The sequence below is a fragment of the Geotrypetes seraphini genome, chromosome 5, assembly GCF_902459505.1.
Source record: "Geotrypetes seraphini chromosome 5, aGeoSer1.1, whole genome shotgun sequence".
NCBI classification, from domain to species: domain Eukaryota; kingdom Metazoa; phylum Chordata; class Amphibia; order Gymnophiona; family Dermophiidae; genus Geotrypetes; species Geotrypetes seraphini.
The window spans coordinates 258,333,000-258,347,753 of record NC_047088.1 but is presented as its reverse complement, the minus strand read 5'-3'; the positions used below and the strand labels follow the sequence as shown (position 1 = coordinate 258,347,753).

The 14,754-nt window shown below is 41.4% G+C and overlaps 1 protein-coding gene across 3 annotated transcripts in view; it reads left to right on the top strand.

The window, feature by feature from the left end:
- The window catches only part of LOC117360795 (general transcription and DNA repair factor IIH helicase subunit XPB), a 262,217-nt gene that overhangs the window by 115,012 nt on the left and 132,451 nt on the right, over window positions 1–14,754 (top strand). For all 3 annotated transcript variants that reach the window (XR_004539518.1, XM_033945177.1, XM_033945181.1), the window contains exon 12: window positions 7,179–7,385. Coding sequence is in view for 2 of the 3 variants with exons in the window: in XM_033945177.1 (XP_033801068.1) it covers window positions 7,179–7,385 (207 nt within the window). In the remaining variant the exon portion in view is untranslated. The remainder of the gene's footprint in view (window positions 1–7,178; window positions 7,386–14,754) is intronic.

Genomic DNA, 14,754 nt, shown 5'->3' with positions numbered 1-14,754 from the left:
GCTGAGCTATTTAAAGAGCTCATTGATCAGCTGAGAGTACGACGTTAGTAAACGTCAAAATACGTCAAAACGTAAAGACGTGCACAGAGATGACAAGTTAGGTGAAGTGCAAAAAAAATTTTTTTATCTTCAACCTCAAAAGGTCAAAAACACAGAAAAAATTGGATTAGTAGATTAAATCAAACAGATCAAAACGTACGAAGTTCTTTTAGTAATACACTGACCAATCCATTTTATCATTTAGACCAGTAGGATAAAGTGATTGTAATGTATATATCCAGTAGGTTTCCCTGCGCTTAAGAGCTGTAGCCCTATCTCCACCTCTCCTATTCTTTTTCACAAAATCAATAATTAAACCTTTAAGATGTTGAAAGGTGTGGGAGGCTTCTTTACAATGTTGAACTAATGGCTCTTTAAGTTGCATTCGTTTAATATTTGATTTATGTTCAGCAAGTCTTGTTTTAAATGATCTTGTAGTCATGCCAACATAAATCTTCTGACAAGGGCATATAATTACATAAACTACATGATCTGTTTGACAAGTACTGAAATGTTGAATTTTATACCTTTTTTGATTAATGGGATGAATAAATTCTTTCGTTGTAATTGAAAAGTCACAATACATGCAATGACCGCATCTAAAGTGTCCATAGATGGTCGGAGTGATACTTCTTATCGTTTCTTTATTGCTACTAAAGAATTCTTTTAGATTCTTGCCTCTTGAATAAGCAAAACGTATTCTAGTATGACTGAAACTGGATAGAGATTGAATGATACCCCAGTGTTTTTTAATGATTTTGGTTAGTTGAAAACTATTCAAAGAATGTTTCAACACAAATGTTATGCATGGATCTTCTGCAGTGACATCTTGAGTGTGATCCTTCAATAGCCACTCTCTATTATTATATTTAGCCCTTCGATATGCATTTTTTATGATCTGAGAGGGATATCCTCTGGTTTTCAATTTCTTACTCAGGAGTTTGGCTTGAATTTTAAATTCAGATACAAGCGTACAGTTTCTTCTTAACCTGAGCATCTGCGAAAAAGGAAGACCATTTTTAAGATGTTTTGGATGACAGCTTGAGTAATCCAAAAACGTATTTTTAGTCGAAGGTTTCACATACGTTCGTGTGCTGAACATTTGGTGTTCCATAGTGACTTCAATATCCAAATAATGTATTCGTGTAGTTGAATATGAAAAAGTAAATTGGATTTGGTTGTCACATGAATTTAACCATCCAACAAATGCTGTCAATTGATTTTCTGAGCCTCTCCATAAAAGAAAAACATCATCGATGTATCTCCACCAAATGAAGATGAATTGTTGAAAAGGGGAATGTTCTATCCAATTCTGTTCAAAACAGATCATAAATAAGTTGGCCACAGAAGGGGCAAATGCAGCACCCATTGCCACTCCTTGTACTTGTTTAAAAAGAGTGCCTTCGAAATCAAAAAAGTTCTCACGCATGGCTAGCGTGGTCAAAGAAATTAAAAATTCCGTAGGAACTGGTTGTGGTCTTGGTTGTAATTCCAATACTTTTCTGATAACATCTATCGCATCCAATTGTGGAATGGAGGTGTACAATGATGATACATCAAGTGTGGCCATGATGAAGGGTCCGTCTTTACAGTCAATGTTTTCTAATTTTTGCAAAAAATCTTTAGAATCTTTTATATATGATTTACATTTGGGTACTTCGTGCTTAATAAATTGATCTACATATCTTGACAGAGGTTCCAACACTGACCCACGAGTCGACGTGATGGGTCTAAATGGTGGATCAGTCAAATTCTTATGTATTTTGGGTAAGAAGTAAATATTGGCAGTTACGGGGTATTTTGTATTCAAAAATCGGTAATCACGCTTAGTGATATACCCCTCCTTTAGTGCTGCATCTGTGATTTTTCTGATAGTATTTTGAAGCCTTTTTGTGGGATCTAATTTGATTTCTGTGTATGCTTGTAAATCATGAAGATGTTCAAGAGCCTTGTTAGTATACGTTGATTTATCTTGAACTACAATTGCACCACCTTTGTCTGCTGGTTTAATAATAATATTGGTATTATTCTGGAGGTTCTTCAATGATTTATGTTGGTCTTTCGTTAAATTAGATTTGAATTTATAGGTCTTGGGGTTACTGAATATCTTTTGAACATCTTGATGTACTAATTCTTTGAATACATTTAAAGTGGGATCCACGGGTCCAATTGGTTTCCACGTGGATTTAGGAGAAATGATTGTCCTATCTGCAAAATCGGTTTTCTCTGAAAAAAATAACTTTACTTGCAAGAGTCTAAAGAACCTTTCAAAGTCAATATTGAATTGAAATTGATTATTTATTACGGTAGGAACAAATGATAGACCAAGGTTTAATAGTTCAATGTCTGATTTTTCTAAATTCTGTTGGGACAGATTAACCGTTACTGATGACTGAGTTGTTGTTGTGATCTCGTCCACGGTTTGCCTCTGGCTTGGTTTCTGCCTCGTCTGTTTCTTCGAGTTTGGGTTCCTCCTCTTGACCCTAAATAAGGCTTAGATGAGTTTGAACTGCCTGAGGAACTAAGATTGCTAGAGGATGAACTAGAAACATTTGTATTTGTAGTAACTACTGTATTAGAAGTTTCATGAGTGGTCATCCAATGGTAAACTCTATTGTTAAGGTAATCTTTTTCATCCCTATAGAATTTTTTGAGTTTAAATTTTTTGATGTTTTCCTTGAATCTATCTAAATTCTCATTAGTTTTAGTCAGTTGATTTTGATAAACTTCTGTTGTTTGAGTAGATTTTAAAGTGTTAAGGGTTTTCTCAACATCTACCTTAAAGTTATCAATTTGCTGTCTGCTCCTTTCTATGATTAACAGCATCAAATCAAAAGAACACTTATTAAGAATCATGTTCCATTTTTTTAAAAAATCAGTGTCTTCTTTGAAATTTTGAGGTTCCTTGTTGATACGTAAACCTCTTGGTATGCGTTCACATTTGCAGTATTCAACTAATATTCCACTATTGAGTTCAGTTTTAATTATTTTTTTATTTAAGTTGAAAAAGAGCCCCCAATCAGTGCTTGAATTGTCTGTACTATTAGAGCTGATTGCAAACTGTGATGGTACATTGAGTATGGATTCAGTTTGTTCTTCGTTAAATCCAAACGTCGTATTCCAATTGCTTGACGTCATATTAGTAAGGTACGGAAAACATCCAGCACACAATAACTAAGGAAGTGTCTAACCCAAATGGAAACACAAAATTCACTTCCAAAACACATATATAATTGGTAAACTGTTAATACCACGCCTCAGAGACCGAGTATTAAAGCAAAATTTGCAATATACTTGAATCGGTTCTAATCTCAATCATTGGCATGTGGTAATTTTGAGTATAATCATACTTTCCATTTTTAACCAATCTTAATATAAGCACTGTTAGTCTTATCAAAATTGTTTTTTTTAAATCAGATGTATAACATCTTTTTAACACCAAATACTTATGAGAAAATTGATGGATAGTGCAAATGTTAAAAGAAAAGCACTTATCTCAAAGTTCACACTGTGTAAGTCCCAACGGGGCCACCGTTTCACCTAAGGTGGCTTCTTCAGGGGAACGGTAAATACAGTGTCTATAATAGATAGCAAAGAGACATAAATTTCAACTACAGAGTATTTGGGTACAAATAAGCATTTAAACTTTCAAATAGATATATTGAATAAGTAAGCAAACTTACGGAACCGGCGTGAAGCTCAACATATGTCTCTCAAAAGATGGCGTCGGTAAAAACCGACGCTGAGCTATTTAAAGAGCTCATTGATCAGCTGAGAGTACGACGTTAGTAAACGTCAAAATACGTCAAAACGTAAAGACGTGCACAGAGATGACAAGTTAGGTGAAGTGCAAAAAAAATTTTTTTATCTTCAACCTCAAAAGGTCAAAAACACAGAAAAAATTGGATTAGTGGATTAAATCAAACGCGTTAGCTCACCCATGGCCTCCAAATTCCCTTCTGTATGTGTTCCCGCCTTGGCCCATGATAGGTCGGGTGTTACAACGCATCTCTCTCTTTCAGGGCAGGATGATCCTGGTGGCTCCGGATTGGCCACGTCGGCCGTGGTACGCGGATCTGATTCAGCTTTCAGTAGGCGACCGGGTAACGTTCCAGGTAACTCCGGACTTGCTAACTCAGGGTCCAATCTTGATGGAAGATCCGGCCCGATTTGGTCTTACGGCCTGGCTATTGAGAGGTCGAGGCTGAAAATGAAGGGCTACTCAGAACAGGTTATTGCCACGCTACTTCAAGCTAAGAAAATTTCGACTTCCGCCTCCTATGCGAGAGTCTGGAAGATTTTTGATGCATGGTGCGGACGACAGGGGATTGCGCCCTTCCATGCATCTCTGCCGGCTATTCTGGCTTTTCTGCAGGAAGGCGTAGCGAAAGGGTTAGCCTATAACTCTTTAAAGGTTCAGGTGGCGGCCATTGCCTGTTACAGGGGCCGGGTGTCTCGCTCGACGCTCGCTTCACAGCCGGACGTAGTCCGTTTCCTCAAGGGGGTTCACCATATCCGCCCTCCGGTAAAGCGAATTTGTCCAACATGGAATCTTAAACTCGTCCTTGGTAGGTTGCAGGGGGCACCTTTTGAGCCCCTGTCAGCGGCACCATTGAAGGATGTCACGTTGAAAACAGTGTTTTTGGTGGCGATGGCTTCGGCGAGGCGAGTGTCGGAACTACAGGCGCTTTCTTGCAGAGAACCCTTTTTACGTTTTTCGGAATCTGGGGTGTCGGTGCGAACGGTGCCGTCCTTCCTGCCTAAAGTTATTTCTTCATTCCATGTGAACCAGAGTTTGTTCCTCCCGTCTTTCCGGAAGGAGGATTGGGGAAAACGATTTTCGTCTTTACGTCTACTGGATGTACGACGAATGCTTCTCCATTATTTGGGGGTGACGAACGATTTTCGTCAGTCGGACCATCTCTTCGTGTTGTTCGCGGGCAAAAACAAGGGGATGGCGGCGTCTAAAGCGTCCATTGCTCGTTGGGTCAAGGAAACTATTGCTTCGGCTTATTTGTTGACAGGGAAGAAAGTACCGGAGCACCTTCATGCTCATTCAACTCGGGCATTGGCTACGTCTTGGGCGGAGTCCGGTGGGATGTCTTTGGAGGAGATTTGCCGAGCGGCCACGTGGTCGTCTGGGAATACCTTTTCGAAGCATTACCGTTTAGACGTAGCGGCCCGTTCGGAGGCAAGTTTTGGCGCTGCAGTGCTGGCGGAGGCGGCGTTGGCGTCCCACCCGGTTTGAGTTTGCTTTGCTACATCCCACTAGTCTCTGGATTCATCTGCTGCTTTGCTATGGAAGGTAAAATTATGGTCTTACCTGTTAATTTTCTTTCCTTTAGAAGCAGCAGATGAATCCAGAGCCCCTCCCCAAGTGCACTGTCTGTTTGTAGGTTGTTTGTTTGTTTGTTCAGTTGGGGTATGGTTGGTAATTGTATTATTTCATTTCTGAGTGGCACATTTTCTACTGGAATGAAGTTTTGTGGATGCTCATTCTCCTTTCGGGATGCTTGGGCAAAGTGCATAACTGAATCAACAGGAGGAACATCAGGCTTTAAGGCCAACTGTTAATCAGTTCTCTATCTCCACCTGCTGGTCGATGTGAGCTATACCCACTAGTCTCTGGATTCATCTGCTGCTTCTAAAGGAAAGAAAATTAACAGGTAAGACCATAATTTTACCTTCCTCAATGCCCTTACATCTGCATGCTATGTGAGTGAACTTCAAGTTCTTGTGTCAGATCCTCCCTACACAAAACTCCAAACTAGACAGTTGGTTTGGACAAGCAGATCTGCAGAATCTTTTTTACTTCCTGAGCGCCAACTTTCCCTCCAACCCACTTGGGATTAGAGAGAGAGAGAGAGAGAGAGACAGAATCCTTGTCCAAAGCAATGATCCTGGCAGATTGGGAGTACCACAAGCTATTATGCCTCTTGTTCTTGGAGAAAGCTGACATACTTACCTGTGGCAGGTGCTCGCTGAGGATAGCAGACACAAATTCTCACAACCTACCCACCTCCTAGTAGGTGAGCTGACTTCAGGCCAGAAGGTACAATCATGTGCTCAGTATGGGCACTGACAAAAAATTTAAAGTGACTTTGCGCTTGGCAGTGTCCATACTGGGTTCCATGGATGACATCACCCACATGTGAGAATATATGCCTGCTGTCCTCAGAGAACATCTGCTACAGGTATCTTTGCTATCATTGAATATTGTTTTAGAACTAAAGAAAAGTCACACTACATGATCAACAATAAGATGTAATTTTTATATAATTTAGGTCTGATTTAATAAACACTTTGTCCATAGACACACAATGTGAAGAAACGTTTTTAGAAAATCAGACCTTTAATGTTTCAGGAATGTGCCCTAAATCACAAGTCATATTGGCAAGAGAAGCATGATTTGAATTATTGTCTTCTGATTCCCATCACATCTACTCTGTTCAATTATTATATTTGTCCAGGAGTCAAAGGAGACACTTAACCTGTTAGACTTGCTTGATATGGACACTCCCAAAATTGAGTGCTCATAAGAGTAAATGTGAGAGAGGCAAATATATTTGTATATCAAGTCTGGATACATCAGAAATTTTGTGCATGGTATTTTCCATGGTTTCATATTGGTAGATCATATACTTTCACTTGAAAATGAATATTTATAGAAATGTGTGATAGACTGTATATGATATATTGCGCAAGGTGGATAAGCAGCATTCTGAACGGACTCCAGTACGGTTGGGGTGCTATTAGAAATATAGAAGCATGATGGCAGATAAAAGGCTAAATGACCCATCTAGTCTACCCATCTACAGCATCCTCTCACTAAAAGATCCTCTTTGACCTGATGCAGGAGATTTGCTTACTAGCCTTAAAGGTCTATGTGTCTTGGGGCAGTGTGGTTAAGAACCCCATGACTAAAATACTTGTAATTACTAGTTTTAAAGCCAGCTGCAGTAGGTTATTTTCTGCCAGAACAATAAGAAATATAAATCGCTTAATCTGGAAGTAATTTTTCCTTTCACAGCAGTCGTATGTACATTTCCTGTCTTATTACCCTATTTTTCCCAAACATGTATCCTGGCTTTTTGTATAGAGCAGTAATTAAAATTTTTCTTTACTATATCATATGGCAGGTCGTAAAACATTTCCAAGGGCCCGAAGAACTCAAGGGAACAGTTTTCGTTCTCCAGTTAATTTCAGTCCCACAGATCACTCACTGAGCACAAGCAGTGGAAGTAGTGTTTTTACACCAGAGTTTGATGACAATAGGATGAGGAGAAGAGGAAGTGACATAGAAAATCCCACACTCTCAGTGATGGACATCAGCCCACCTAGCCGCTGTAAGTTATGTAATAGGTTTCTTGTTCATATGAAATAATGATCCTCTTTTAGTATTGGCTGTAAAGGGATTTGTAAGTATAAAAACAGAAAGATTAAAACCACAATGTTTGTATTTTGTAGTAGGAAAATCTTATCCCAGCACTCTTTCAGCAGCAACACTTCTCTGTATTGGTTCAATCAATCATTTTGACAAGGTTGGATTATTGTGACTCAGTGTATTTGGGTCTTTCAAAGGTCAGTCTGCAGAGACTCCAACTAATACAGAATACTGCAGCTAAGCTTATTTATCCCAGGACAAGCAGGCAGCATATTCTCACATATGGGTGACATCACCGACGGAGCCCCGGTACGGACCACTTTAAAAGTGCATCGCCACTTTAAGACTTTAGAAAGTTCAGGGGATGGGTTAGGGGTGGGAGGAAGCGGAGGGTTTATTTTAGGTTCCTGGATGTGGGGGAAAAATTTTTATATATGGATTTGTTTAAAGGGAAATCGGAAGTATTTATTAATTTGTTATATAATCCAACATGGCTTTAAAATTATATTCCGTTCAAATAATCAAAATCTACTCTCTATACCGTCGATATGGGAATTATTTCACGACACTACTCGCAAATCCATCTTCTCAGTTACCGCCCCCTCTTTGTGGAATGCCCTTCCACTAGACATTCGATTGGAGAACTCCCTCGAAAAATTTAAAACAAAACTTAAAACCTTCCTCTTTAAAGATGCTTTCACTCTTTAGCATCAGTCTCCATCTTCTAACATCCTGACTTATATGTAGCTTTGAAACAGCTAACACTTCTTCTGAAGCGATCCCCCTTCCTAATGTCTTTACCACTCCTCATTCACCGTCCTTTTTTAATAATTTTTACTTCGATGTATTTTAAATAACCTCTCCCTCCCCTAATTTCCTTCTGTTTCATGTACGTTAATCTGAATTTGTCCAATATTTTTAATATTTGATGAATTATTGTTTTTATTTACTTATTTTAACTATTTCCTATAATTTTTTATAATGTACACCATCTAGACATGTATTTTTATAGACGGTATATCAAAAATAAAGAAACTTGAAATATTAAATGTCAATGGACTCAACCATCCCATAAAAAAGAAAAAATTCTTAATTTCTTGAAACAGGAGGCGGATATCTATTTCTTGCAAGAAACACACCTTTCACATATTGAAGCTGCCAAATTGATAGGGGTTGGATTAAGTACTGTTTTTGGGGTCATGTGGTTGCAAAAAAGGCTGGCGTGGCTACCCTGGTCAATAAAAGATGTTCTGCTGTATTTGGTAATGTTCAAGCTGATCCTATGGGCAGACGGCTTCATGTAGATATGACTTCAGGAAATGATGCCCTGACGCTTTTTAATATTTATGCTCCTAATTCAAATCAGGCTGAGTTCTTTAAAAAAAACTCCAGCAAATAATTCTGTCACTGGCTATATCTAATTTAAGCCGGAGATTTCAATGCTGTCATGAATCCATTATGGGATAAGCAACCAAGTAAGCAGATGAAATCACTAGGTTTAGACAATCTTGTGCAAATATGTGGATTGAAGGATATTTAGCGGATTCTTCATTTTAATGCTTGTGAATTTTCTTTCTGCTCACATGTTCATAAATAATTTTCACGTATTGATTACATTTTTGTGTCGGATCATTTAATGCAACATGTTATAAAAGCCAGCATAGACCTGATCCTTTTGACGGATCATGCTGGAATTTGGTTAGAGTTTCAGTTTGCTGAAAAAGATTCTATTAGACCTGTTTGGAGATTTAATAATTGCAGATTCAAACTTTCTTGAGGAAATTCAAATAAAAATAATTAAGTATTTTCAACTCAATACCTTGGAGGAAATCTCTTTGAAAACTATTTGGGACGCTTTCAAAGCTACCATGAGAGGGCAAATAATTTCATATTCGACACACATTAGGAAACAACTAAAATTGGAATTTTCTAATCTGGAACAAATTATTCTGACTTTAGAGATGCAACTAGCCTCAAAATGGGAACAAACTACTTTGCAGGCCCTGTTGAAAGCTAAATATAATGAGATTTCCTCACAATTGGCTAGGAAAGATTTGTTTTCTCATCAAGCTCTGTATTATGGAAACTCGAATAAAGCGGGAAGATTATTGGCTAATTATTTCAAAGCTATAAAAAGAAAAGTAAAGATTGCTGCTATAAGAGATGAGAAAGGTAAAACTCATTCTTAAATTGGGAATATTTTTAAACAATTTTTGGATTATTACAAAGCTTTGCATTCTGAGCTTTATTCAAATAAAGAAATTGATGGATTAGAATTTTTAAAGTTAATTCAGGGGCCAAAAATTCCCGGGCATATAAATGGTGGTCTTGAAGCACCTATATCACTTAAGGAACTCCAGGCAGCGTTGAAATCCCTCAGAGTTGGATCTGCTCCAGGTATTGATGGTTTCACTGTGGAGTTTCTCAAATCATTTCAAATTACACTTTTACCTCATTTTCTTAATTTATATCAATCACAACTAACTAAAGGTTGTATTTCAGGTACTATGGCAGAATCTTTAACTATTGTTTTGCCAAAGCCAAATAAAGATCCCATGTTGGTTTCAAATTACAGGCCTATTTCTTTAATTAATGTGGATGGGAAACTCCTGGCTAAGCTATTGGCTCTAAGATTAGCCAAGACTCTCCCTTATATGATGGGTATGCACCAAACTGGTTTCGTTGCTCAAAGACATTCTTAAAATAATACTAGATTGTCATTTCATATGCTAAGTTTATCAAAAACAATGAATGATCCAGCTTTCTCTGTCTCTTTGGATGCAGAGAAGGCCTTTGATTGTGTGGGATGAACGTTCATGTATCAAGCGATGGATTGGTTTGGTATAGGCTCCGGATTTATTCAAATGATTCAAACCTCGTATAGTTCCCCCTCAGCCAGGCTATATATTAATAATACATTTTCTGAACGTTTTTATCTGAAAAGGGAAGTTAGACAAGGGTGTCCCTTGTCTCCTTTGCTTTTTGATATTGTTTTGGAACCCTTGTTATTGGTCATTCAACAGGCAAAGGAGATACAGGGGATTCCTTATGCAGGTCGGAAATATAAGGTCTCTGCTTATGCAGATGATATTTTGCTTCATTTGAAGAATCCTGAATCTACCATTCCGCATTTACTGGAATTGATTGATAAATTTGGCAAATTTTCTGGATATAAAATAAATTGAAGCAAATCGGAGGTTCTTCCATTAAATGGATCCTGGGCAAGCCACTTAATCCTCCATAGCCCCAGGTACGTTAGATAGATTGTGAGCCCACTGGGATAGATAGGGAAAATGCTTGAGTACCTCATTGTAAAACCGCTTAGATAACCTTGATAGGCAGTATATAAAATCCTAATAAAACTTGAAATGTGCACTGTGTAAAAGGATTATTTGATCCTTTCCCATTTCTTTGAAAGGAAGAGGGTATAAAATACCTACGTATCATGATTCAAAAAACTTTGGAAGACACAATGACAGTAAATGAAAAATCTTTATTGCTGAAAGTCAAAGAAATGTGTGAGCATTGGAACCCATTACATCTCTCTTGGTGGGGGAGAGTCCAAACTGTCAAGATGATGATTTTGCCTGTAGTTTGCTACCAAATGAGTATGTTGCCAGTTTATTTTCAGGGGTCCTTTTATAAGAAATTGAATGGAATTCTCAATAAATTTATTTGGCTAGGTAAAACGGCTAGAATAGCTTTAGTATCTTTGCAAAAACCAATTGCGGCGGGTGGGGTAAATTTCCCAAATTTTTATAGATACTATCAAGCTTTCATACTGCGTAAGGGTATGTATTGGATCCTTCCTGAAGTCTTGGAGCATCTTCCGGACTGGCTTTACTTAGAATGGCAACTTATGTCCCCATTACGGTTATGTCATATATTGAGTATCAAGTTACTCAGAATTTATAAGGACAATAGCATTCTTTTGGCCACTTGGAAAACCTTAAAATTTATTGATAATTTAACATCTATATCAATACAATAATCCACATGTCAATCCTTATGGTTGAACTCCAAGATTCAAATTGGCGCATCTAAGATCCTCTGGAAGCAATGGCTGCAGACAGGTATAAGTACTTTAGATGATGTCTTATCAAATGGGAAAATGCTGTATTTTTCTCAACTGCAACAATCATTCGGTATTGCAAAGTCTCAAGCATATAAGTAGTTGCAGTTGAAGCAGGCCATTCAGAAGGGGTTCCCTGAGTGGCGTAATTAAATAATCAGTATAGCTTGCCGGGCCTATGCTTCCAGACAGATTTGCTAGGGCATCAGGCAGCCAAGTGGTATAAATTCATATCTGACTATATGAATAAAAAACAAAAAACAAGCTTGAGAGACATTTGGAGCATTGAGATTAAGCAGCAGATTTCTGCTACTCAATGGCCACAGATTTGGACTTGGAGGATGAGATGTACACCGTCAGCATCTATGAGACAAACATGGTTTTATTTGTTACATAGAAGTTTTTGGACCCCTGTTCGTTTACAAAGGTTGGACTGTTCCAAGTCTAATAGATGCTGGCACTGTCATCTTGATGTAGGTAGGGACACTGGATAATTTGTTGTTCTATTGTCCTTTGCTACTTAACTTTTGGAAATCTTTATGGGGACATATTAATTTGATTCTGGAGACCGTGGTTCCGTTGTCATATGAAGTGGTAATCTGTGGGACATTATCTCCTAAACCTCCAATGGATAGACATAAAATCAGATTACTTGGTATAATAACTGGGGTAGCCACAGTGGCGTACCTAGGGGGGGGGGGGGGGGGGGGGGGGGCGGGCCGCCCCGGGTACCAGCCCTGAGGGGGTGTTCCCGGCCTTGCCGCTCAGTCCCCCCCCCACGCCCGAAGGACCGCTCGCCCCACTGACCTTCCAGCACACCTATGAAGCAGCCCGCAGCAGGATCGCGACGTCAGCAATCCCTCAGCTGCTTGGGCGCTGCTTCCTGCGCCGCGGTCCCGTCCCTCCTCTGACGTCAGAGGAGGGGGCGGGACCGCGGCGCAGGAAGCAGCGCCCAAGCAGCTGAGGGATTGCTGACGTCGCGATCCTGCTGCGGGCTGCTTCATAGGTGTGCTGGAAGGTCAGTGGGGCGAGCGGTCCTTCGGGCGTGGGGGGGGGCAGTAGCTTAAGGTAGCCCGGCGCAGGAAGCAGCTCCTAAGCAGCGCAAAGATAGCTGACGTCGCGATCCTGCTGCGGCTGCTTCATAGGTAGTGCGGGGAGGCCAGGGGGGCGAATGGTCCTTCGGGGTGGGTCGGGGCATCAGGCCTTCAGGGTGGGGCGGGCGGGCGGGCAGGCAGACTTTCAAGGGGGAGGGGGGTGACAGGCAGGCAGGCAGGCCTTCAAGGGGGGGTGCAGGTCTTCGGGGGGGGGGGGGGCAGACCTTCAAGGGGGTGCAGGCCTTCAAGGGGGGGACAGGCAGGCAGGCCTTCAAGGGGGGGGACAGGCCTTCAAGGGGGTGCAGGCCTTTGGGGGGTGCCAACCTTCAAGGGGGGGTGCAGGCCTTCAAGGGGGGGGACAGGCCTTCAAGGGGGGACAAGCAGGCAGGCCTTCAAGGGGGGGACAGGCCTACAAGGGGGTGGGACAGGCCTTCAAGGGGGTGCAGGCCTTTGGGGGGGTTCCCAACCTTCAAGGGGGGGACAGGCCTTCAAGGGGGGACAAGCAGGCAGGCCTTCAAGGGGGGGTCAGGCCTTCAAGGGGGGGGCAGGCCTACAAGGGGGTGGGACAGGCAGACCTTTAAGGGGGGACAGGCCTACAAGGGGGTGGGACAGGCAGACCTTTAAGGGGGGATAGGCCTTCAAGGGGGGACAAGCAGGCAGGCCTTCAAGGGGGGGTCAGGCCTTCAAGGGGGGGGGACAGGCCTTCGGGGGTGCAGGCCTTCGGGGTGGGTGCAGGCCTTCGGGGTGGGTGCAGGCCTTCGGCGTGGGTGCAGGCATTCGGGGTGGGTGCAGGCCTTCGGGATGGGTGCAGGCCTTCAGGGGGGGACAGACCTTCGGGTGGGGGGTACAATCCTTCGGGGAGGGTGCAGGCCTTCAGGGGTGGGGTTTAGGCGTTCAGAGGGGGACAGACCTTCGGGTGGGAGGTAAAGTCCTTCGGGGGGTGCAGGTCTTCAGGGGTGGGGTGTAGCCCTTCTGAGGGGGGACAGACCTTCGGGGGAGGGGGGGTCCTGGTGTAAAAGTACACAGAGGGAGAGAGGGAAGGGGGGGTTCAAAGATACGTGCATATGCCAGACTTTGGGGGTTAGAAATAATGGGTCTAAAAACAGAGGAGTGGGAGAGAGATGGTGCATAATGGGATTTAGGGAGGGAAGGAACAGAAAGGGAGAGAACTTGGAAACAGGGGATGGTGTGGAGGGGGGATAGAGATACTGGATAGGAGGATAGTTGGGAACAGAAAGGGAGAGATGGTGGATCCTGGGGTGGTGGGGAGTTGAGAAAAGGTGAATCTGTGGATGGAGACAAAAAAAAGGAAAGATGCCAGATCTCCGGGAGAGGGAAGGGAAACGGAAGGGGAGAACAGAGATGGCAGACGGATGGTTAGCACGGAGAAAGGAGACCCTGGCAAGCAAGACAACAAGAGCCTGGGACCAACAAGATTTGAATATTGATCAGAGAACAAAAGGTAGAAAAAATAATTTTATTTTCTGTTTTGTGATTACAATATGTTAGATTTGAAAAGTGTACATGAGACAGCTTGAAATGGGAACTTTTCTATTTTTGTGAATGGCAAGGCTGAGTTCAGTTAAAATATATGCTTTATAAGAAAATATAATAATGTGTTTTATAAAGTTTATAAGCATTGCTGGCATACTCGGTGAGGTGTTCCTAGTGTTGGTGGTGGTGGTAGCATGTCAGTGTGTTGAGAGGAAGAGGTAGTCTGGGAAATTCTGCTGAGCAAACTCTGGGCCCATTTCCACCCCCAGTTAGTCCACTCCACTCAACTGGTTCACACACTGAGTGGGTCTTTGGGTGTTATTTCTGGGTAGTTGTTTTAGAATCTCTTCCAGTGGTTTGTCAGTATCTCCTTCTGGTCCAAGGAAGGAAACTTTGTCAACCTTAGCATTGACCTTCAGAATATGTTTGTAACAGCGCTGCTTGTGTGGCATTAGGCTATGTAGTGATTGAAAGAAAAAAACAGACCTTTGCACATTTTTGCACTATATGGTGGGTGTATGAGGAGATTCATTTCCTGCACAGTTAAGTCCATGTGAAGTTACCTTGTGCTGTATTTGACATCTAGCAAGGTCTCTGTTTGGAAGGAAAGATCTAAGCTTAAAAATGAAGTGGCCAGAAGTTATGTTAAAAGTAGATAGCGTAGCTGGTTT